The sequence below is a fragment of the Leishmania mexicana genome, chromosome 33, assembly GCF_000234665.1.
Source record: "Leishmania mexicana MHOM/GT/2001/U1103 complete genome, chromosome 33".
Lineage (NCBI taxonomy): Eukaryota > Euglenozoa > Kinetoplastea > Trypanosomatida > Trypanosomatidae > Leishmania > Leishmania mexicana.
In genome coordinates, this window is record NC_018337.1 from 114,725 (window position 1) to 135,869 (window position 21,145).

The 21,145-nt window shown below is 62.6% G+C and overlaps 6 protein-coding genes across 6 annotated transcripts; all 6 read left to right on the plus strand.

Annotated features, from left to right (window-relative positions):
- Positions 1-1,168: 1,168 nt before the first annotated feature.
- LMXM_33_0330 (putative deoxyhypusine synthase) lies at positions 1,169-2,974 on the plus strand (the record flags this gene model as incomplete). The annotated part of the gene is made up of 1 exon (XM_003878569.1): positions 1,169-2,974. The coding sequence occupies one exon, from the start codon at positions 1,169-1,171 to the stop codon at positions 2,972-2,974; it is 1,806 nt and encodes a 601-aa protein (XP_003878618.1).
- Positions 2,975-3,829: 855 nt separating this feature from the next.
- LMXM_33_0340 (conserved hypothetical protein) lies at positions 3,830-6,238 on the plus strand (the record flags this gene model as incomplete). The annotated part of the gene is made up of 1 exon (XM_003878570.1): positions 3,830-6,238. One exon carries the CDS (start codon positions 3,830-3,832, stop codon positions 6,236-6,238), a length of 2,409 nt encoding a protein of 802 aa, XP_003878619.1.
- A 1,343-nt stretch (positions 6,239-7,581) lies between these two features.
- LMXM_33_0350 (eukaryotic translation initiation factor 5,putative) lies at positions 7,582-8,718 on the plus strand (the record flags this gene model as incomplete). Its single annotated transcript, XM_003878571.1, has 1 exon — positions 7,582-8,718. The coding sequence occupies one exon, from the start codon at positions 7,582-7,584 to the stop codon at positions 8,716-8,718; it is 1,137 nt and encodes a 378-aa protein (XP_003878620.1).
- A 1,017-nt stretch (positions 8,719-9,735) lies between these two features.
- On the plus strand, positions 9,736-14,505 carry LMXM_33_0360 (DNA-directed RNA polymerase III largest subunit ,putative; the record flags this gene model as incomplete). The annotated part of the gene is made up of 1 exon (XM_003878572.1): positions 9,736-14,505. One exon carries the CDS (start codon positions 9,736-9,738, stop codon positions 14,503-14,505), a length of 4,770 nt encoding a protein of 1,589 aa, XP_003878621.1.
- A 691-nt stretch (positions 14,506-15,196) lies between these two features.
- On the plus strand, positions 15,197-18,619 carry LMXM_33_0370 (conserved hypothetical protein; the record flags this gene model as incomplete). Its single annotated transcript, XM_003878573.1, has 1 exon — positions 15,197-18,619. One exon carries the CDS (start codon positions 15,197-15,199, stop codon positions 18,617-18,619), a length of 3,423 nt encoding a protein of 1,140 aa, XP_003878622.1.
- Positions 18,620-19,757: 1,138 nt separating this feature from the next.
- Positions 19,758-21,143, plus strand: LMXM_33_0380 (hypothetical protein, unknown function; the record flags this gene model as incomplete). Its single annotated transcript, XM_003878574.1, has 1 exon — positions 19,758-21,143. A coding segment is annotated over one exon (1,386 nt), but the record flags the coding sequence as incomplete, so codon positions are not given.
- Between the last annotated feature and the right edge of the window lie 2 nt (positions 21,144-21,145).

The following is a 21,145-nucleotide window of genomic DNA, read 5'->3' on the forward strand; positions in this document are numbered from 1 at the left end:
AGCTGATTCATGGACAGCCGCCCGCGCCCGCTGCCGGGGAAACGAAGCGGATGCTGCCATGGGACGAGTGGCGGCGGGTCTGGGAAGGCATGGATGCTGCCGCCTCTGGAGGAGCTCCATCGCGGACCGGCACACCCACGGGGGCGGATCCGCGGGCGCTCTTCCGCATCCCCTTCTCCGTGCTCGACACGTGGCATGCACGCAAGGCGTCGCTGCAGGGCAGACACAGCGTGTGCCGGCTCATTCCGGTAGCGGCACCGAAGGCCGAGCAGACGGATGCACCGCAGGCCGCGGCGCAAGCACCGACGTCGTGGGAGTGTTGGAGCAGTACATCGCTGCTGATGTCGGTAGTGAGCTCCTGGGTAGCGTCGCGTCGGGGCGAGCTGTGACAGTGCACACGCTTGTGCCATGCATATGGTAGGCAACGTGTCAGTGTGACTCCAACGCATCTCCCCTCCCCCCCTCCCGGCCCTCACACCGACTACTTGGCGGGGAGCCCGAGTCGCCCCGGTGGGGATGCGCTAGGGAATGTGGGGAGTGGGGGGGGGGGGGGCGTGCTCCGATGACTGAGCCGGCGCATTGCTGCACCCGCGTGTCTCCTGCTGCTTTGCACCGCGCGATGGGTGCCTGTGACAGGGCCCAGAGGGGGGCGGTGGTGGTGTTGGAGTGCAGCTCATGCGCCATGGCAACGAAAGGGGCGCGTGGCCAACGACATTTCACGAGCGCTGTAAGGCGCACATAGATGAGCTGCCGTTGCGCAGACAAAGCGAGGCCTGCCCGCCATCTCTCTTGCCACAACTCACTCGCCCTCCGGGGGTGCGTTGTGTCACGACAGCGCCTAAGAGCTGGAGAGGGGTGGCCGGCACACATGCGATACAGGCAGCAGCGACGGTGGTCACCCCGGTCTGTTTGCGTGCCGTACCCCACCTTGAATCCTCCACGTTTGTTTGGTGCTCTGCCGCCTTCCTCTTGTATTGTTTCTTCTGATGTCCGATCCCCCGCTTCCTCCCTTCACCGCGCAGACACGCCACACTGCGGCAGCGTCATACCTGTGCCTCTCGCAAGCAGCGGCGCATTCGACGCTCTAACACGCACGCAGCAAGGTGGTGAGACAGAGAGAGTCAAGCAGCCGTACCAAAAAAAAACGGAAAATATATGGATGTGACGCATGGCGAATATTGCGGAGTCTGCCGTACTTGTGTCCTCCGCCTCCTCGGCGGAGGCGGTCGCCAAGCTGACGCAAGTTCAAGGCCCCACGTCGGGCTTCGACAAGGCTGAACACATCATCGATTCGTACTCGACGATGGGATTCCAGGCGACAAACTACGGCCTCGCCCGCTCCATTGCCCAACGCATGATCCAAAGACAGCCCCCTTCGAAGGTGTATCAGATAAAGGACGGCGAGTACGTGTTGGTGCCGCCCGATGTCGGCGAGGACGGGAGGACGTTGCCGCAAGAGCATGTCTACCCGAGCCTGTTCATGGGTGTAACTGCCAACCTCATGGGCACTGGCTGCCGTGAGGCGGTTCGGTTTCTTGTGCAGGAGGGTGTTGTCCATCGCTCGCCCGAAGCGTCTGCTGACGCGGCAGCAGACGGGACAGAGGACCAGCTAATGTTTGCACGACTCAAGAAGGAGTACGTCGAGACGTACGGTGGCCCTCCACACCCGGACGAGGAGGTGCCTCGCGCTCACAGCTTCCTGTGCGCCATCGTCGTGAGCGGCGGTGGTGTGGAGCACGACCTGCGCCGCGCCTGCACCGCTTACACACTGCACCACTACGCCAGCGAAGCACAAGGTCATGTGAGCAGCAGCGCCTCCTCCGACGCCGCAGCGCCGTTTGAAGGCCTAAAACAGAGTGCGGAAAAGCCTCTCGGCACTCGCGCGGCGGCCGGCACAGCGAAGGCGGCGCGCTTCGGCAACGTCGAGTACCCACGGCAGGGCAGCCCCGGCTCTGCGCTATTCGACCGCCTCATGCGTATATTTGTTCAGCGCCTCTGTGCCCGCCAGGCACAGCTGCGCGCGGCTGCGATGGCGAAGCCGATTCCTGACAAGTACGACGATGTGTGTAGCTGGTCCGTCACTCCCAGCGAGGTGTGGACGCTGTGCGGGTTGTGGCTGGTCGACATGCTCGCGGAGGCGCTGGGGGCTGTGCCGAGTTGCACGTCTCACTTGACCAGCGATTCTGCGGTTGGCACTGCAGCATCCGTCGCCGCGAATGGGAAGGGGCAGGAAGCATATCGAGATGCCCGCATTCCTAGAACGGCATCCTATCGTGCGGAAGCGCTCGCCAGGGCACGCACAACTGTCGTCTACTGGGCCGCCCTGCAGCAAGTCTCTCTGTTCAGCCCCTCCTTCGTCGACGGCGACATCACGAGCTACCTGTTGCCCACGCCTGCCCCGGCTGCCCGTCCTGCGCACCGAAAACGCGGTTCAGTTGCGGACGAGAACGCCGGCAATTCGAAGGAGTTGAAGAGAAGTCAAAAAGCCCCCTCTTCTTCGGCCACGGCGGCCACCGCGGTGGTGGACAAGCCTCCGGTGGTGGAGCGCCTGCAGGTCGATCTCGTCCGTGACGTGTACTCGATCAACAAGCTCGCCATGCTCAGCAAGAAGACCGGCATGCTCATCTGCGGTGGTGGTGTCGTGAAGCATCACGTATGTAACGCCAACCTCATGCGCAATGGCGCCGACTTCACCATCATCCTGAACAACGGGCAGGAGTTCGACGGCTCTGACGCAGGTGCTAAACCCGAGGAGGCCCTTTCGTGGGGGAAGGTACGGATGGAAGGGGAGTTCGTGAAGGTGTATGGAGAGGTCAGCACGTACCTCCCGCTGCTGTTGGCGGAGGTCTTCGTACCCGCGGTGCGGCAGCGTAGGGCAACGGACGACGCGCAGCCGCGCAAGAAGCGATACTCGCGAGGCCCGTATCCGTCGCAAGACGTCTCCGGGCACTCCCGCCCGTGTGCTGGAGAATGATGTTTAGACACGAAATGGCGCAGTGGGCTAGTACCGCACACGTGTGAGGTCTGCTCTCGCGTACGTGCGCGTTCAGAGAGAAGAAGGGGGGAAGTGTGTTGAATGAGGTGCATGAGGCGCGGGGCCATGTTGCGCTCCATCCCTCCACCCCTTTCCTCCCTCCTACGTGCCTCCGTCGCTCCACCGTCCCCACCGCCATCTCTGTCCTTTGGCGCTCTAGCGCAGAGCCATTCCTCCAATGGTGCACACACGGGCACACGCAGCGCAGCAGCACACATACCCGGAAGCGTGGAGGGGGTCGGTGGGGCATCAAGCAAGTGCGTGCCTGCTCCGTAGCGTGCATCAAGAAAAGGTTCACGGCACTCGCTTTCTTCGTGGGCGGCAAGAGGGCTCCTCCGCCTCGTTGGTCTTTTCTTTTTCTCGAATCTAAGCCAGCCATCGATGCCGACCGTCGTGCGCGTCGCACCGGTGAGAGGGGCGAACAGCATTGCGCGAGCATAAACAACGACAGTAGGTAAAGCGAAGGAAAGACACACAGGAAGGACACGGTCGATCCAGTGGCGGACGCAAGGCGCACCAATTTGTTTTTCGTTGCGAGGTTGCGGCACGCGCATCGTTGCCCCTCCCTCCCCTCCCCTTCCCCCTCCGTCTTTCTCTTTTGCTCGATTCCGCCTCACCATCTCTGTCGCTCTCTGCCGCCAGGAGTGGGCTGCCAAGCTCTCTTGGCTGCCCCTCTCCCTCTCTCATCGGATACACATGCCCCCACATCCGCAGCGAACACCAACACACAGTCGCAAGGGCCGAAATTTATTCACAAGCTCGTCCGCTGCACGCTGAACAGACCTCCTCGATCAAATGGATGCCCCTTTCTCCCCCGGGAGCGGCAGCTCTCTCACGAGCCTGCTCCTCGCCGCCGTCGTGCCGTTCCTGTGCCTGCGGGCCTTCCTCTTCCTTTTCCACGTCTGGCCCAACTTTCTTCATCGGCGGCTCACCTCGTGCTTTGATAGGCAAGTTGCCATGGTCATGGAGCGAGTGAGCCCCAATCGCGTTATCCAGGACGATATTATGGTTCGCAGCATTATGGGATACGTCTCCAGCTGCTACGTGCGCAGCATGCAGCGCGGCGCCGACGCGTGCGATGCCGTCGCCACGGCGGACTACGAGTACACCTTCCTCTTTGACAATGCGGACATGTTTGAAGAGGACTGGGTGCCCTACTCGACACGCTTCCGCTCGCTCTTCGGACGCGTCATTGCCTCTTGCATGGAGCTTTCCGTTGTCCCCAGCTATGGGCATTCCATCCAAGTGGAGCCCGGACTCTTCGTGCGCTTTCTTCCGAACAGGGACGCCCTAGGTGGCGGCAGGGACAAAGATGGGCGGTGGTCGGCGGAGAGCCAGCAGAGCTCTGAGGACTCTAAGGGTGGTCAACGACCTGGTGCCGCGGCAGGCGAGCTCAACCAGGTTGACAAGTTGAACACGTACATGTTCTACAGCATGCGCAGGTACGCGGAAAGCATGGATAATCATCCTGAGCCCCGCGTGGATGGCAGAGCAGATGCGGTCATCTCCGAGGAGCGCCCCTTTGACCCCGGTGCGCAGAGCGATGCAGACCGAGGCAGGGGCGGCGGTGGCGGCAGCAGCAGCAGCAGAATGCAGTCGGAGTCTACCTTTTTCGAGGACCCCCAACACCCACCTGAAGAGCGCATCGTCGTCCTCGAGTATCGTCGACCGCTCCCGCACGAGCATGCACATGTTCTATGCAACAGCGGCACCACTCATGGCGGCGTTAGCAAGTACGACGCATTGCAGTCGTCGGAAGACGTGATCGAGGGCTTCCTGGGTCGTGTCCACAGGTGGTACCTGGGGCACGTGGCGCAGAGCAAGAGGGCAGCACTTTTGGTGATTTATCCGTCGCTGTTGATGGCACAATTCGCGAAGATGGGCACCGTGTCACCGAAAGCGTGCTATATAGGTCCACAGGCCGAGTTCTCAGGAAAGTACTATGCGCTGGAAAGTGCAGCGCTGGCGCGCGAGGAAATCACCGGCGCGGCGGCTGCCAGCTCCGCATCGTTGTCTGTGAAGGCGGGAGCGAAAGCAGGCGACGGCGCCACCGTCACCGCCGTGCGGGAAGTGACGACGACGACGACGACTGGCGGTCACGTGGGCCTCCGCGGCGCCGAACTGTCAGGCGGGTCGCGAGGCAAAACGTTCAACTCGCTCTTCTTTCCTGGAAAGGCACGCGTCCTGTCCATGATTGACGACTTTGTGGAGGAGCGCGGCCGCTTCGGTGTGCCGGGCGTCGTGCCTCGACTTACCTTCTTCCTGTACGGAGCACCTGGCACGGGCAAGACGTCGTTTGTGAAGGCTCTGGCGCGGCATCTGCGGCGCAACCTCGTGGTGGTCTCCATGAGCGAACTCATCACGGTGAACGAGTTGCAGAGAGTTCTGCAGCCCTTCGGCATGGAACTGAGAGAGGGTGGAGAACGCCGCAGCAGGGGCACAGGCTCTCTGAGCGTTCGCCCGCATCAGTCTGTGTACGTCTTCGAAGACTTTGATGCAATCGGTGACGCCGGGGAGGCGTTGATAAAGATGCAAGCGCAGCAGAGGAAGCTGGCGGAGGAGCGGCAGCTGGGGCAGTCGAAGAAGTCCCCTGGCGACGAGGCGAGAGGCAGCGATGACGGTGATAGTGATAAGTTGCAGGCGGCTTCATCCTCCTCGTCTGCAGGCTCAAGATCTGGCGGCTCCTTCAACAGTCAGGAGGACTGCGGCAGCGATAGCGACGATGGCGACACGGAGCGCAGGGACATGTTTCTCCTGAGAAACAACCTGCTAGAGGAGCTCACCCGCGACCATCTCACGGTAGAGCGCTTCATTGACCTCTTCAACGGCTTGAACCTGCCCGAATCCTTCATCGCCGTCTTCACCACGAACCATCCAGAGAGGATCCACCCGCTCATCGCGTCCTCGTCCGTGATGGATGTGACGTTGGACATGGGGATGTTCGACGATGAGTGTGCGACGCAGATGGTCGAACACTACTATCCTGCCGAGCTCGCCGATCAAACGGTGGAAGGTGGCAGCCAACGGCACCTCTCCACTTCACAGCTCGCGGCTCTGCGTGCGGCGCTTCGGGTGTTTAATGCCGGCTCCAGTGGACTGAGTGGGGCGCGGTTGGAGGAAATGTGCGTCGAGTGCGACACAGTCGCGGCCTTGACGGCACGGCTGAGCTCAGTAGACTCCTTTGACGCGGTGGACGTGTTTTAGGGGGGCGCCTCTCCGATGTTGCACGTCTGCGCAATCGGACGCGATGTGCGGCACGGGGCCCCGCCAGTGCTGCCTTAGATGCCTCGTTCAATCGTTACCCGCGACGGCACGTTGCCGTCTTCCTCTCTCTCTCTATGTACCTGTGCACGCGCGTGTGTTGGGTGCATCCTCTGCTCCGCTGCAGCCTTTCGCCCCCCCCCCTCTAATCGGCTCTGTGCGGCGTGGCGATTTTCTTCTTCGCCCAACCGTTGGGTTTTTTTGCGCTGGACTCCCGTCTTGTCATTGTGGCCGAGTGTGAGCGTGGAACGCGTCCACGTGCTGCGGGGCCCTTCGTGACGCTTGTTGGGTGCAGGAGAGGACCCGGCGTGCTGTGTGTGGGCGGGCGTGTGTTGCGGCTGTATCGCCTTCTGCGCTGCTGTGACGTGCATGGCTTCGCGCTCTATCGTGTCTTTCTTCTGTTGCACGCGCAGCCCCGCGCCGGCCCTGCTGCTCCGCTCCTCCTCGTCGCCTTCCCACCCGCCCCCTCCCACACACATGCACACCCTCTCCTCCAGCGCCGCTGCTGACGCCGAGGACAGAGACATGTGTGGATGCAGAGCGAGCGAAGTGCAAGTAATCACACGCACACGTGTGCTAGCACGCGTAGCCCACACCCTTCCCCAACCCAGCTATATACCGGCCCGCCCAACATGGACCGAAGAAGACACACAGCCTGATCGGCGCGCACGCAATGAGCGGCCGCACCTCCGCAGGTCTGTGAGCGTCCACCTCTTGTGTGCACCCGTGATGGACACGCGTCTGTGTGTACATGCATGTCTGCGCCTCACGAAACATGCCGGACAGGCACAACGGCAAGTTCTCTCTCTTACCTCTTTGCGCGACTGGTGCGCCATCTTTTCTGCCTCCCCCCCTCCACGCCACTGCTCTCCTCCCTCCTCGTACCATCGACATCCCACCCCACCCCACCCCATCCTCTCCTCTCCTCTCCTGTACACTGATATCCACGCACGCGCGCACACACACACATGTGCATCTATATGCGCATGCGCAATGCAGCACAACGTCACCACAACACCTGCCATCCTCCGTAAGCTAACTCGCCAAGGTCTTGCTCCGAGCCCTCCCTCCCACCGTATTATCTTTCCCCGCATCGTGTGTAACTTGTGTGCTCCTCCGGGTCTCAGAAGGAGCAAGCGCACGTCGTATCATCCGCCCAGCCCGCACGCGCATACATCCGCAACTGTCGGGCTCGCGTGGTGCCCCTGTCGAGCTCCTTTCGATCGCCACCATTTGTATTACACTCTTCGCACGCTTCCCCGAAGCGTTCGTGTCTCGCAGCCAAGATGACGGCTCAGATGGTGCCGATTGACCCGGACAAGAAGGATGACGTCTACTACCGTTACAAGATGCCCGCTGTGCAGACGAAGGTGGAGGGCAGCGGCAACGGTATCAAGACAGTGCTGCCGAATATTCACGACATCTGTCTGGTGATCAACCGCCCGGAGGAAGTGCTCATGAAGTACTTTCAGTTCGAGCTCGGGGCGCAGCGTACGGTGTCGACAAAGGACGACAAGTTCCTGCTGATGGGTGCCCACCCCACGGAGCGCATGCAGGACAAGCTGTACGACTTCATTCGAAAGTTCGTGCTGTGCAAGCACTGCCACAACCCTGAGACGGCCATCCACCTCGACGCTGGCAAGAAGGGCTCCGCCTCCATCAGTATGGTGTGCGGTGCGTGCGGTAAGCGGTCCAACTTCGATGAGCACCGTACCAAGACCTTCATGACGCAGTACTACGAGAAGCATCCGGTGGAGGCGAAGGCGGCCAAGGGTGCCGCAGAGGCGCGCAAGAAGGACGACGCCCCGGCGGCTGACGAAGTGGCCGCGCCGACCAAGCCGGAGAAGGAGTCAGGCAAATCCGTCGGCAAGTCGGACCTCACGGACGACCGCGAGGACCCCAAGGTTGTTTTCGCGCGTGTGCTGAAGGAGTCCTGGGGCAAGAACGACGAGCTCGTGGGGCGCACCGTGCGTCTGCTGAGCCAGTACAACCTACCGGAGCACTACGGACCGCCGATGGCGCTGTCGGCGATGCTGCTGGAGCACCGTGATGACCTGCTGTCGACCATGAAGATGCACGCGCGTCTGCTGAAGCGGCTCTGCACGGTGCCGGAGCTCTTCTCCCGCTCGGAGGGCTACGACGAGAAGGAGTTGACGGAGTTCTACAAGCGCGAGAAGAAGATTCAGAAGACGTTCCTCCGCGAGTGCGCCAAGGAGTTCGCCACCAACTATACCCCCGACAAGTTCGCCGTTCTCATCTTTATGCTGTTTGTCGAAGGTGTCCTTCGTGACCGCAGCATCGCCGATTGGGCAAAGGACACGAAGCCCTTCAGCGACGCCGACCCGAAGCTGCAGGAGGAGATGCGGCAGAAGGTAGCACCGATCGTCTCCTGGCTCGGCATGGACGCCAAGGCAGACGCGTAGAAAGTGCACCAGTATCAGGATAAAAGCAGAAGAAAGGCGTATGCGTGTGCCTGTATGTAAGCATGTGTGCCCGTAAGCATGTGGCTGTCTGGGTGTCTGGGTGTGGGTGTGTGGGTGGTGAAGACTTAATGCTGCACGTAAGGAGTTGGTAACAGCAAGGCAACCGAAAATAGACAAAAGGAGTCGGTGGTGTGTGGTGTGCGCCAGAGGTGCGGGCGGCTTGGGCGAGTGGAAGGCCAACGCGTGTGCGCATGTGGGCGGGGCGAACAGTGCTTCACGCACACACGGCTTTTGCTCTGTTTTCGCGCGATAAGCGCTGGCGATTTTCGGCACCATCAGCTCGTCTCTGCTGCCGAAGGCACTAGTGTACGGCTACCGCGCACTTCGCATGTTGGTCTCGCGTACCCTTCTCGCTGTCTCCGTCTCCTCCTCCTTTCTCGCCGCTAACCTTCCCTGCGGACGCACATGTGCCCCTTCTCTCTCTCCACAGGGCCTTGTCTCCGTCTCCACCCTTCACTGACCGCGTTCCCGCCGTGACAGCTTTGCCGCTCTCCCGTAAGGCACCGCTGTGCACATGCGCGGGTCTGTGCGCATGTTTGCGCGTCGCGGCGAGTAAACAACAACTCATTAAAAGAAGAAGAGGCGTCAGTTCAGCGACTCGCGAAAGTCGACGAGGGAGCAGATCAGCAGACGTCACGGCAATTGGAAAGGGAAGGGTGCCTCTCCCCTCCCCTCCCCTCCCCCAAACCGCTTTCCTGCCCTCTTCGATCTGTGTGCCTGTCTGTCTACCCCCCCCCCTACCCTCTACTCGCTCGACGGCCGTGCTGACGGTGTGCCGTCGTGTGTACCTCTCCTCGTTGCTCGCCCCTCGTCTCCACCTGCTTTGCCCCCTTGCGAGCACGTGCCGTTCCGTCTCGCCTCCATCTCCTCGTGACCACCCTCCCCTCCCTTCCCAGCTCAGCGGCCCTCACGTACGAAAGTGAAGCAGGTACGCACACGCACACAACGACACACGCAATGTCTCAGGCTGCTACCACGGCTGCGCAGTTTGTGCGGCCGCTGCTTGATAAGCCGGTGGAGGTGACCTCGATCAAGTACAGTCTCCTCTCCGAGGACATGATTCACCGCCTCTCGGTCCTGCCCTGCCACCGCGTGATTGGGACCGAAAAGAGCTTCGGCGTCAACGATGGCCGCCTTGGCCCGAGTGACCGCTTGTCGGTGTGCAACACCTGCGGTCAGCGCAGCATCGAGTGCACTGGCCACGCCGGCCACATCGACCTCGAGGCGCCCGTCTTCCACCTCGGCTACTTCTCTGCAGTCATTCGAGTCTGCCGCACAATCTGCAAGCGCTGCTCCAACGTACTCCTCACGCGAGAGGAGATGGAGTACTACCTGCACCGGCTGAGATCCACGACACATGAGCCGCAGCAGCGCGCCGCCATTATCAAGGGCATCCAGGAGGACGCCTACAAGACACGCGTGTGCCTCATGTGCGGTGGGCTGAACGGCACGGTGCGGCGGGTGCGGCCAATGCGCATCGTCCACGAAAAGTACCTCGTCGATCTGCGCCGCGGCGAGCAGGCGAATGAGGACCCGACGGCGTTCTTCCAGGAGGAGCTGCGGTCCGCTGCGATGCAGAACTCGGAGGTGGGCGCCCACAAGGAGTTCGTACACGAGTTCCTGCACCCGCAGCGTGTGAAGGAACTTTTCGAAGCGATTCCGCTGGAGCAGGTGCCGCTGCTAGGCCTGCAACCTGGCACCAGTCCATGCAGCCTCCTCATCAGCACCTTGCTCGTCCCACCAGTGTGCGTGCGGCCGCGCGGCATGTCGACGACGAGCCACATCCGCGAGGATGACTTGACGACGCAGTACAATGAGATTCTCATCTGCTCTGACATGATGAGCGACGGCACAAACGATGCCGCGCGCAGCGTAGAGACGTGGGAGCTGCTGCAGACGCGTGTGGCGCGACTGCTGGATGCGGCGCTGCCGGGGTTTCCTTCGCACCTGCGCACCGTCGAGTGCAAGTCGTACGCGCAGCGCATGAAAGGCAAGCAGGGCCGTTTCCGAGGCAACCTCAGCGGCAAACGCGTCGACTTCTCTGGACGGTCTGTCATTTCACCCGACCCGAATCTTCGCATCGACGAGCTCGCCGTGCCGCTGCGCGTCGCGCGTGTGCTGACGTACCCGCAGCGCGTCTTTGCTGGCAACATCCAGCTCATGCGCCGACTCGTGCGCAACGGCCCGCATGTGCACCCGGGCGCCCTCACCGTTTACCTCTCGAAGGAGTGCTCGCGCAAGTCGCTGCGCAACGCCCGTGACCGCGAGGCCATCGCGGCGCGCCTCAGTATAGGCGACGTCGTGGAGCGGCATGTGATGAACGGCGACTATATCCTCTTCAACCGCCAGCCGTCGCTCCACCGCATCTCGCTCATGGCGCACCGCGCACGCGTGCTGCCCTTCCGCACATTTCGCTTCAATGAGTGCTGCTGCGCGCCGTACAACGCCGACTTCGACGGAGACGAGATGAACATCCACGTTGTGCAGACGGAGGAGGCCCGCGCAGAAGCGAAGGAACTGATGCTGACGTCGCACAACATCATCACCGCCAAAAACGGTGAGCCCATCATCGCATGCACGCAGGACTTTCTGACCGCCGCCTACCTGGTGACCGCCCGTGACGCCCTTTTCGACCGTGCCTCCTTTACGCAGATGGTGTCCCACTGGCTTGGCAGCGAGACACAGTACGCGCTGCCGATTCCAGCCATCCTGAAGCCGGCAGAGCTGTGGAGCGGCAAGCAGCTCTTCGAGCTCATCCTTCGGCCGACGTCAGAGACGCAGCTGCTGCTGAACTTGGAGGCGAAGGCTCGCTTCTACTCTGGCGCTGGCCGGCACGACGACCCGGCGGAGGGGTATGTGGCGTTCCTCGACTCCGTCTTTCTCTCTGGTCGACTCGACAAGAAGCTGCTCGGTGGCGGCGCCAAGGACGGACTCTTTGCCCGCCTCTACGCCCTGGGCGGAGGGGAGCAGACGGCGACGTGCATGTCGCGCATCGCGCAGTTCACCGCCCGCTACCTTCAGAACTACGGCTTCTCCCTTGGTCTCGGTGATGTGTCCCCAACGTCGTCGCTCAACGAGAAGAAGGCCGCCGTTCTGGCCGTGTCCTTCGATAAGTGCGATCATCTCATCTCTCTCGCCAAGACGGGCCGGCTCATCCCCAAGCCTGGGTTGAGCGTGAAGCAGAGCCTGGAGGCGATGCTGAACGCGGAGCTGTCGCAGGTGCGTGACGCGTGCGGATCGGCTGCCGTGCAAGCGCTGGATGCCAAGTCGAACGCACCCCTTATCATGGTGAACTCTGGTAGCAAAGGCAGCGCCCTCAACACCGCACAGATGATGGCGTGCGTGGGGCAGCAGACGGTCAGTGGTAAACGCATCATGAATGCTTTCCAGGACCGCGCCCTGCCGCACTTCCCGCGCTTCGCCGAAGACCCCGCGTCGCGCGGCTTCGTGGCCAGCTCCTTCTACTCTGGCCTATCGCCGACGGAGTTCTTCTTCCATGGCATGGCCGGCCGCGAGGGTATTGTCGATACAGCCGTCAAGACCGCAGAGACCGGCTACATCTACCGCCGCCTCAGCAAGGCCATGGAGAACCTGAGCATTGGCTACGACGCCTCGGTGCGTAGCGTGCAGGGAAGCATTGTGCAGCTGCGGTACGGCGAGGATGGCATGGACCCGTGGCTGATGGAGGGAGCGCACGGCACGCCACTTAACCTCGATCAGGAGTGGCTTAGCTCCCGGGCCGCCTACGCCCGCTTTCGAAAGCAAATCGCCAGTGTCTTCAGTGAGAGGCAGGGCAGTGGAGGGCTCGCCGCATCAGCGGATCCGCTCCTCCAAACGTACCACAGGCTCTACGATGAATGGCACGCCGTGTCCATGCTCCCTGACGAGCTGGACACGTTTGTGCATCATCTGCTGCACGCGGAGGAGGCGAGTGTCGCCTCCTGCGCGCGCCTGATGGAGGCGGAGGCGGCGATACGCGGCGCGGTCCCGTCGTCTGCGACCGCCGGTCTGCAGTTGTTAAAGCAGCTCGCGCAGCAGCACGGCAGCGACCGCCTGCGCAGCGACATTCAAGCGTTCTTGCGCAAGAAGCGCGACGAGCTGGTGCAGCTGCGGCAGAAGCTGAAGCTACCCCTGGACGCCCATGCCCCTGCGGCTGCTGCGCCCGCAGCGGCGAGCGCCAAGGCAGTTCGCAGCGGAGAAAAGCGCAAGTCAAGCCCACACGACGACGTGCTGCCATCCGTCACAGCCGATGCGTCGGCCAGCGCAGCTGCAGTGCAGGCGTTTGCAGAGTCGCTGCAAGCCGAGCTGCTGCCACTCACCAAAGGGATGCTGCTTCACTTCCTGGAGGCTTCAGCGCGCAAGGTGCACCGCAAGCTGTGCGAGCCCGGCACGCCGTGCGGCGCCATCGCCGCTCAGTCTGTCGGCGAGCCGAGCACACAGATGACGCTCCGCACGTTCCACTTCGCAGGTGTGGCCAGCATGAGCATCACGCAGGGTGTGCCGCGCCTCGTCGAAATCATCAATGCCAACAAGAGCATCGCCACTCCGGTCATTACGGCTCCCATTGTGTTGGAGGACGAATTCACGTCGATAGACCTCGCGTCGGCGACCCGTACGCAGCACCAAGCCGCGCGTGCGGTGAAGGGCCTGATGGAACGGGTGCTGCTGAAGGAGATCACACGCGAAATGGTGGAGGTCGTGACGCCGCGGACGTATTACATTCACATCTTCCTCAACATGGAGCTCATCGAGCGCCTCCTGCTGCCTATCGATGCGACGGTGGTGTGCCAACGGCTCTACGCGGCGGCCGCGCGGCCAATGTCGCCGCTGCGCCATCTCTCCGAGGCGTGTGTCGACGTCGTGAGCCGCGACTCCCTGGTCGTCAAGTCCTACGAGAAGGACCCGGCGCGGGTGCACTTTAACGTTCAGCACCTCCTCACCCTCCTGCCTGATCTCGTGGTCGGTGGCGTCCCAGGCGTCAACCGAGTCATGATTGCCGACCGCTCGGAGAAGCTGCTGGCGGAGGGAGCGGAGCTGTTGTCGGTCATGTCGCTGCCGTACGTGGATGGTGTGCGCACCACGTGCAACCACGTCGCCGTCATAGAGCGCGCGCTCGGGATCGAGGCTGCCCGCGAGACCATCGTGAAGGAAACTACGAGCATCTTGCAAGCCTATTCGCTCAACATCGACATCCGGCACATCTACCTCCTGGCCGACGTGATGACGAGTCGTGGCGTGGTCCTCGGCATCACTCGATACGGCATCCAAAAGATGAACAATAACGTCCTCACCATGGCGTCCTTCGAGCGCACCACGGAGCACTTGTACAATGCGGCGATGACGGAGAGGGAGGATGTCAACCTCAGCGTCTCCGAAAGCATCATCATTGGCAAGCCGATCCCCCTCGGCACCAGCAGCTTTAGCATCCTGCTCGACAAGGGCAGCATTGCGCCTCCCGGCTCCAACACGGGCCGAATGCCGTCGCCACAGCGCAGCGCTAACGCAGCAGCAACAGCAACCGCAGCCTTGAAGTCGTCCGGCAAGGCTGCGGCGGCCAAGGACAGCAAGAAGGTAGAGCCGACGCCGAAGGAGGTGTTTCTGCGCAACTCTTTCATGGCGCACGCCGCCGCGCACGGGGCGGCGACGCATCGAGGCCTGCGTGGCTGCTTTTCGAGTCGGTCGCTCTCCGCCGAGGGCGTCTTCCGGTTGGACCTCTTCGCGTTGTAACATCGCCAGAAAGCTTCGCTACTGACCCATCGCCGCCGCCGTGCCTCCAAGTCACTGGCCTCTCTCCCCCCTCCCACACACACACACACACACACACACACTCATGTGCGCCAGGTGACGCTGTGACCGTGAGCGTTTGACACGCGTCACCGCCTGACGCCCCTGTCGTTGTCTAAATTTTGAATCGAGCCGAAAAGCGAACTGCGCTCCTCTACGACGGCACGTGTTTACGTCGACTCGCGCCCTGTCCCAACCCGGCGCCCAGCTTTCACATGCGTGGATGCTGCGTGATTGCACTCGTCGCGGTGTTGGCCAACGTCTCTCCCCCTCCCCCTACCCATCCCATCAACCAGCACCGGCGTGAGTGTAGGCGCGCTCACCGAGTGCATGTGCTTGCACTTGATGCCACCACGCACCCTCCCCTTGTCATTGTCCAGGTAGTGGCGGCGGCAGCGGTAAGAATAGTATGTGGGCGGCGGAGGACATCCGCCAGTGCGCACTCCTGTCCCGTCCCCCTCGCAGACGAGCCTCACAACGCCTTCCTCACCGCCCTTCGTCTTCCTGGGTACCGCAGGTCTCCCACCCACCCACCCCCTCCTCTCTCCCCTGCCTCCTCTCGGGCTGAGTGCGTCAGCCGCTCCTTTTTAAATCCAAGCTAATGAGTGCGCCTGGGACGGGTGTGGGTGCAGCGATGCCGCATTCGGTGCCATCGTCCTGGGGCGGCCCAGGCCCTTCGTCGCAGGAGGCCGCCAATGTACGACCCTCGCTTGCTGTTCCAGAGCAGCAGCCCGCGGCGGCAGGAGTCACCGATGGCTTTGCGCCAGCGGCAGCGGCAAAGACCTCGCACGCCCCTCCGTCACTCCCTACACCCTCCGTGCTTGCCCAGCCACAGCCGTCCTCTGCGACAGTCCGTCCCATAGACGCAGACCCCCCCTCGTCCGCTGCACCCGTGTCGGCCTTTTCAACGTCAGCGAAGAGCAGCGCCACGCAGCGCAAGGTGGCAAAGCTACTGGGCACCACGACGAGCAGCGAAATCAAGGACCTGGCGAGCTACGTGGACAACATCTTGCCGGGCTACTTCTACTCCCTGGGCGACAGTGACAAGGATGAGTCCAGCAGTGCCGACGTCGCAACCGCCAACAGCCACAGATCTACACCGACCCCGTCGAATGCGGCATCCAGTCACAGCAGTCACAGCAAGACCATCACATCAACAGCACTTCGCAGCGCCCTCGACCATCGTACCATCGACGTACACAAGAGCTTCCTGCAAGAGTTCACGGCCGTCTACCAGAGCTACCAGCGCGTGGCCGCACAGGTCAACGAGCTGCAGTCCAAGTGCTCGAGCTTGGAAGACACGCTGAGCACCACCGCGGGCCACCCCAGCAGAGAGGTGGAGGACTTCTTTTACCAGATTCAGGCCTACCAAGCGGAGCTGCAGCTGGTGCAAAGCCACGACAAGGATGTGGACGAGTTCCGCAAGCAGCACGACTTCGGCGCCGCTGAGCAGCAGGTGCTAGAGGAGGGGGCAGTCGACATGAACTTCCTCAACGTGCTGGAGCGGGCGCGGCAGGTGCACCAGCGCAGTAGCGAACTCATGCAATCCCAGGAATACCATCAAGGTGCCCTGGCAGTTATGGAGTCCACCTACGGGGCCATCAAGCGCGCTACAGAGAAGATCGCACGCCATCTTCTCTCCACCGCCGGCAGCGGCGAGGGCCGCAGCGCTGGCGTCGCCGCGTCCGCTGCAGCAGGCGGTGCCGGGTCGATTGCGGCGGATGTGCCGGAGGTCACGGGTTTCCAGCTGCGGTGCGTGCGCCTCCTCTACGAGGAGAGTCCATCGCTGCACGAGAAGTTTCTCGATGAGGTGGCGCGGCTGCGTCGGGCGTCGGTGCTGCGGCGCTACTTCCACCTCCTCACCACCGGCTCGGCGAACACGTCCACTGGCCTCTACCAGTCCGGAGGTCAGCCCTCCGCGTACGACGGCGGCGTTGGCAGTCAGCACGGTAGCAGCGAGGCAGGGATGGGGGCCCGCCCCCTCGAGGCGGAGCTCAACAACCCCACCTATTTCTTCAGCTCTCTTTGCGCATGGCTGCACCAGACCATCGCCGAGGAGCAGGACTTCATGCACAACTTCTTTGTCAGCGATGAGCCGGAGGTGGGGCAGGGAGGGCGGCGCAGCCACGCGACCACAGCGGCGCCATCGTCGTCATCTCTACAAGCGGGGAGCGGCGCTGCACGAGCTGCGCACGACAAGGCACGGCAGCAGGCATTGCTCGACGGCGTGTTTGGAGGGGTGTGCAAGCACATCCGGGCTGCGCTCGACAACGTTCTGGAGCGCCTGGGGCGAACAGCGGCAGTGCTCGGTGCGGCTACCGGTGGTTCGGAGGGTGAAGGCAGAGCTGGCGGGTGCGGCAACATCGCCCTTGCGGAGAGTGCAGATGCCCTCGCTCCGCGCAGGGGCCCACGTGGCCTGACTGGCGGCTTGGCACGCTTGTTCATGGCCGCCACTGGCCGCTCGCCCATCGCAGCCTTCCGTGGCGCTGGGCAAGATGAGTCGAACGCGCTTCTTCAGCGATACGCCGGTGTCACGACGCGCGCGCAGCAAGAAGCCGTGGCCTCATCGATGCTACGCCCCCCGCTGCAGGGGATCCAGACCTGCGTGACGCTCGTGCAGCTGTTTGAGTACTACACTGCCACAACGTTTACGCCACTGTTGGGGGAAGCCTCGGCGCTCACCCGGCTGATTCGAAAAACCGCTCCTGAGAAAACGCGAGAGCTCTTCCAGCGCCTGCTGCATGTCTTAGCCGTGCACTTGCTGGACAGCACGGCAGGCATCATTGGCCGCACCGCGACACTGAGGAGGTTGGCGTCGTCTCACGCGCTAAAGCAGGCGGCTGACGGTGACGACGCACAAGGTGTATCGCCGCTTGTAGCAGAGCACAGCAGCGTCACTAAGACTGGCCCTTCGACGTTTGTGCTCGACTTCCTCGTCACCTTCACGTACGGCAACGACGCGAGCGGCCTCGGTGGCGCGCCGAACGCGTCGGAGAGTGCACTGCTGAACGACAGCGAGAGCGACATTTCCATGTCCTTCTCCTCCCTCTCCGCTGCTGCTGCCGCTACGACTCGATTCCGACAAGCAAACGATGGCCAGCTGCTGCATCACAGCGCGCACGACCTCCGGCGCGTTCTATCGAAGCTCATCCTGCCCCCGTCCCCAGAGGTGGCGGTGTACTGCGCCGTCGTGCACTCGGTGCTTCAGGACACCGCGCGTCAAGTCGAGCTGCTGGGTGCGATCGCCGAGCAGCAGCGCGCTGCGGTGGCGCAGGGCCACCACGCGAGTGGCCAGACCGCAGCCTCAGACCCCAGTGCGGCGGCGCTCGCTACACACACGGAGGTAACGTTTTTTGTGCAGGAGATGCTACAGTCGCTGCTGAAGACCGCGCGCTCGGTCGAGGCGGACGGGCCGTTGCGGACGAACCTCGACGATCCGTGTCGTGCGATTGTGGAGTACAATGTGCTTTACCAACTGCGCGACGTGCTTGAACAGCACGCGGCAGTTCTTGGGGTGCTCTTCAAGGGTTCAGAAGCACAGGGCCAAGAGGCGGAGCGAGCTTTGGACTCTATTCGGATGGAGTGTGCCACGACCATGACGGCTCTGCGTCAGCGCCTTGTGTCCGCGTGGACGACCGCCGTCAAACTCTTCTACTTTCCTGTGTCGACGGAGGACGTTGTCGCGGCGATGTCGAGCGCCACGGCCGCGGAAGCCAATGAAAAACGGCTTATCACCGTCAAGAAGGATGTGCGGCGTGTGCTGAAGCAGTTCGTAAACGTGTACAACACCATCGCTTCCTTGGGCCACTTGCCGGAGCCCGTACCCCTTCTTCTGGCCCTCGCCGGCGGCGACGATGTGTGCGAAGAAGTGCGCCGGAAAGTCACCCTGAGCATCGTGGAAGATGTGTACGCGGCGGAGTTTAAAATGTTATCCTCTTTACCTCCCACCGACGAACTCGTAGCGGTGCAGACCGAAATGGCGCCGCAGAATTTGCTCAAGTTGGTCGACTTCAGCTCTTCCGCGTCCGCCGCACCGTTGCAGTCCCTCTCCTCATGAGGCGGCAGTCTCAGCGGTGCAGAGGTCAGTGCGGCAGCGGCGGAGGGGAGAGCTGTGTGTGTGTGTGTGTCGGGGAGGGGGAGCATTCGTCTGTCATAGCGGCATATAGAAACAGCTGGCAACAGCGAAGAAAGCATCGCTATCGTTTCTTGTTGGCAGCTGGATGTTGTTGTGATGTGCGCCGTGTGCCTGCTAGGTGTCCGCTCGCGTGCTGTCTCATGACTGGGGGTGCGCATATGGCTCTGTGCGGCAGCCATCCCGCCCCGCTGTGCCTCTCTTGACGCCTCCAAATCCCTCACGTCTGTCGTCCTCTACCACGCCTCATCCACGGGTCTGCGGGCCCCCTCCCCTCCCCTCCCCTCTGTCTCGACTTCGTCCTCGCCCAACTCGCGTCTGTGGGTACTTTGGTCATGTGCCCCGTCTGGCAATGTCTCAGCACATGCGATCCACATCAGAACGTCAGAGGGCCGCGGCATGCGCTCCGGCGTGCGCAGTGGACTTCAGGCGCGGGCTCATTGCCCCCACCTCTGTGCGTGCGTGTCGACACGCACTTGCAACTGTGGAAGAGGAAAAGCATCAGCACCCAGATCCGTTGTACGCTCTGCTGCTCCTCAAAGGACCGCTGCGCATCACACGCACGGCGAATCAATGCTGGCCAACGGTCTGCCGCCAGTAGCGGCCGGTGCGCGCGTCGCTTGCTCTTCTGTCTCTCGCTCTCTCCCTCTCAATCTCCCCTTCACTCCACTCCACTCCACCACGGCCCTCGCTATCGCCGCCTTCTTCCCCATCCCCTTCACTGCCGTGGCGCTGCCACCACAGTTGTTTGCCCATCAGATCACGAAATACTTTACCGTTTGAGGGGGGATCTTGTCCGACGTCTAGCAGCGCTCACCGCCCCCTACACTACCCAACGGTCGACTTGACTGCATGGCCAGGTGAGATACACAGAACGACGATCACGCCAAGGCGCGCACGCATCGAGCCCGGCCGGACTGACTGCTCAGCTTCTAGTCACCAACTCCTTTTCGCGGTGTTGCCACCCCCCCCACCCCCTCTCCGTTTGCCCTCGCGCCCAGTCGCTTCATAATCCCCCTCTACCCGTTTTCTCACCCACGCCGCCCCACTGCAACGAGTCACGATGTGCCGGTTCCAGTCGCGGCGGGTCCGGCTCGCACCGCTTCCCTTGATGCTGCTGATCCTGCTCGCGTGTACATCCGTGCTACCGCGCGCGCTCGCCCTGTCCGTCATCGACCCCAACGCGGGCACCGATGCTAACGGCAGGAACAGTCCGGCTTCGGCGAGCGCGGTGGCAGGAGAGCATGTGACGGTTTTCATGTGCGCCGGCAGCGGCGACCTCTCCGGCGCGCACGAGCTCGGCGGCCTCATAAGGGCCATGGAGGAAACACAAGTGCTGTCGCTCAAGTACTGTCAGACAGCCCACCTGGGCCACATCCGCCACGCCGACGGGCACGCGGTTCGCAGCCTCGTCGTCACAACGGGCATCAACTACATCAGCTCCACGCTCTGCACGCGGAGTGTTATGAAGCTGCGCCGCCAACGCGGCTACACCTACGACGCCATGGTATTCATCGGCACCTCCGGCTTCTCACCGATGGTGGGCGGCTGGGACCCGACCAACACGTCCTCGTACGTCGCCTCCAAGGAGAGCAAACAGGAGGCCATGATGAAGGGCGAGGCCGCCGCCGCCGGCATGGACGCGGCGCCGCCCGCACCGCTGTTCAAGACCCTGGAACAGGTGCGCGAGGAGCAGGCAAAGGAGGCGCGATTTCGGCAGGCGGCTGTGGACGGCGGCCAGCTCTTCACGCTCCCCACTGCGTCGCAGCTCAACTTCGAGTACGCGCGCACCGGTGAGCAGGTGGACTGGGACGGTTGCTCGCCACGCGTGCCCAGCGCGATCACTCCGCTCTCTCTCGGCAGCGTGTGCGTGACGTCGACGGCGTACCTGATAGAAACGGGATGCTGCACGGAGCGCGTGCGCCACTCACAGTGCAGCCGGCCGCACTGCACCAGCTTCCGTAGCGAGCTCGGCAGTGTGACGAAGGTTTTCTTCGCCAGCGATGCGCTCGCCAGGCAGATCGAGGCGGCATCGCAGCACAAGACGTGGCCGGAGATGCCGGAGATCGTCAAGAAGGGCCAGATGCGCTTCTGGGCCACCAACGAGGCCGTAGAGCCAGTTGGTGAAGGAGCGCAGCGTCACCGCGCCGCCCCATCTGGTCCGTTGTTTGTCACCTGCGCCGAGGCCACCGGTAACACAATCAGCACTGGAGCCGAACGCGACTACCTTTGCCGGGAGCACACCACACACGCCCTCAGCATTGCGCAGCACCGTCTTGCCGATCTCCAAGACGGCAAGGCCGCCCCGCAGGAGCCGCCTCTCACCACACAGAATGTGGTGTGTGTGCGGGCCATGGAGTCGATGGGCTTCCTGAATTCTGTGGCGGAAGACATCACTGCTCGTGACATCCCTGTGGCTGTGGTGCGCGGCGCCGCGAACTACGACATGCA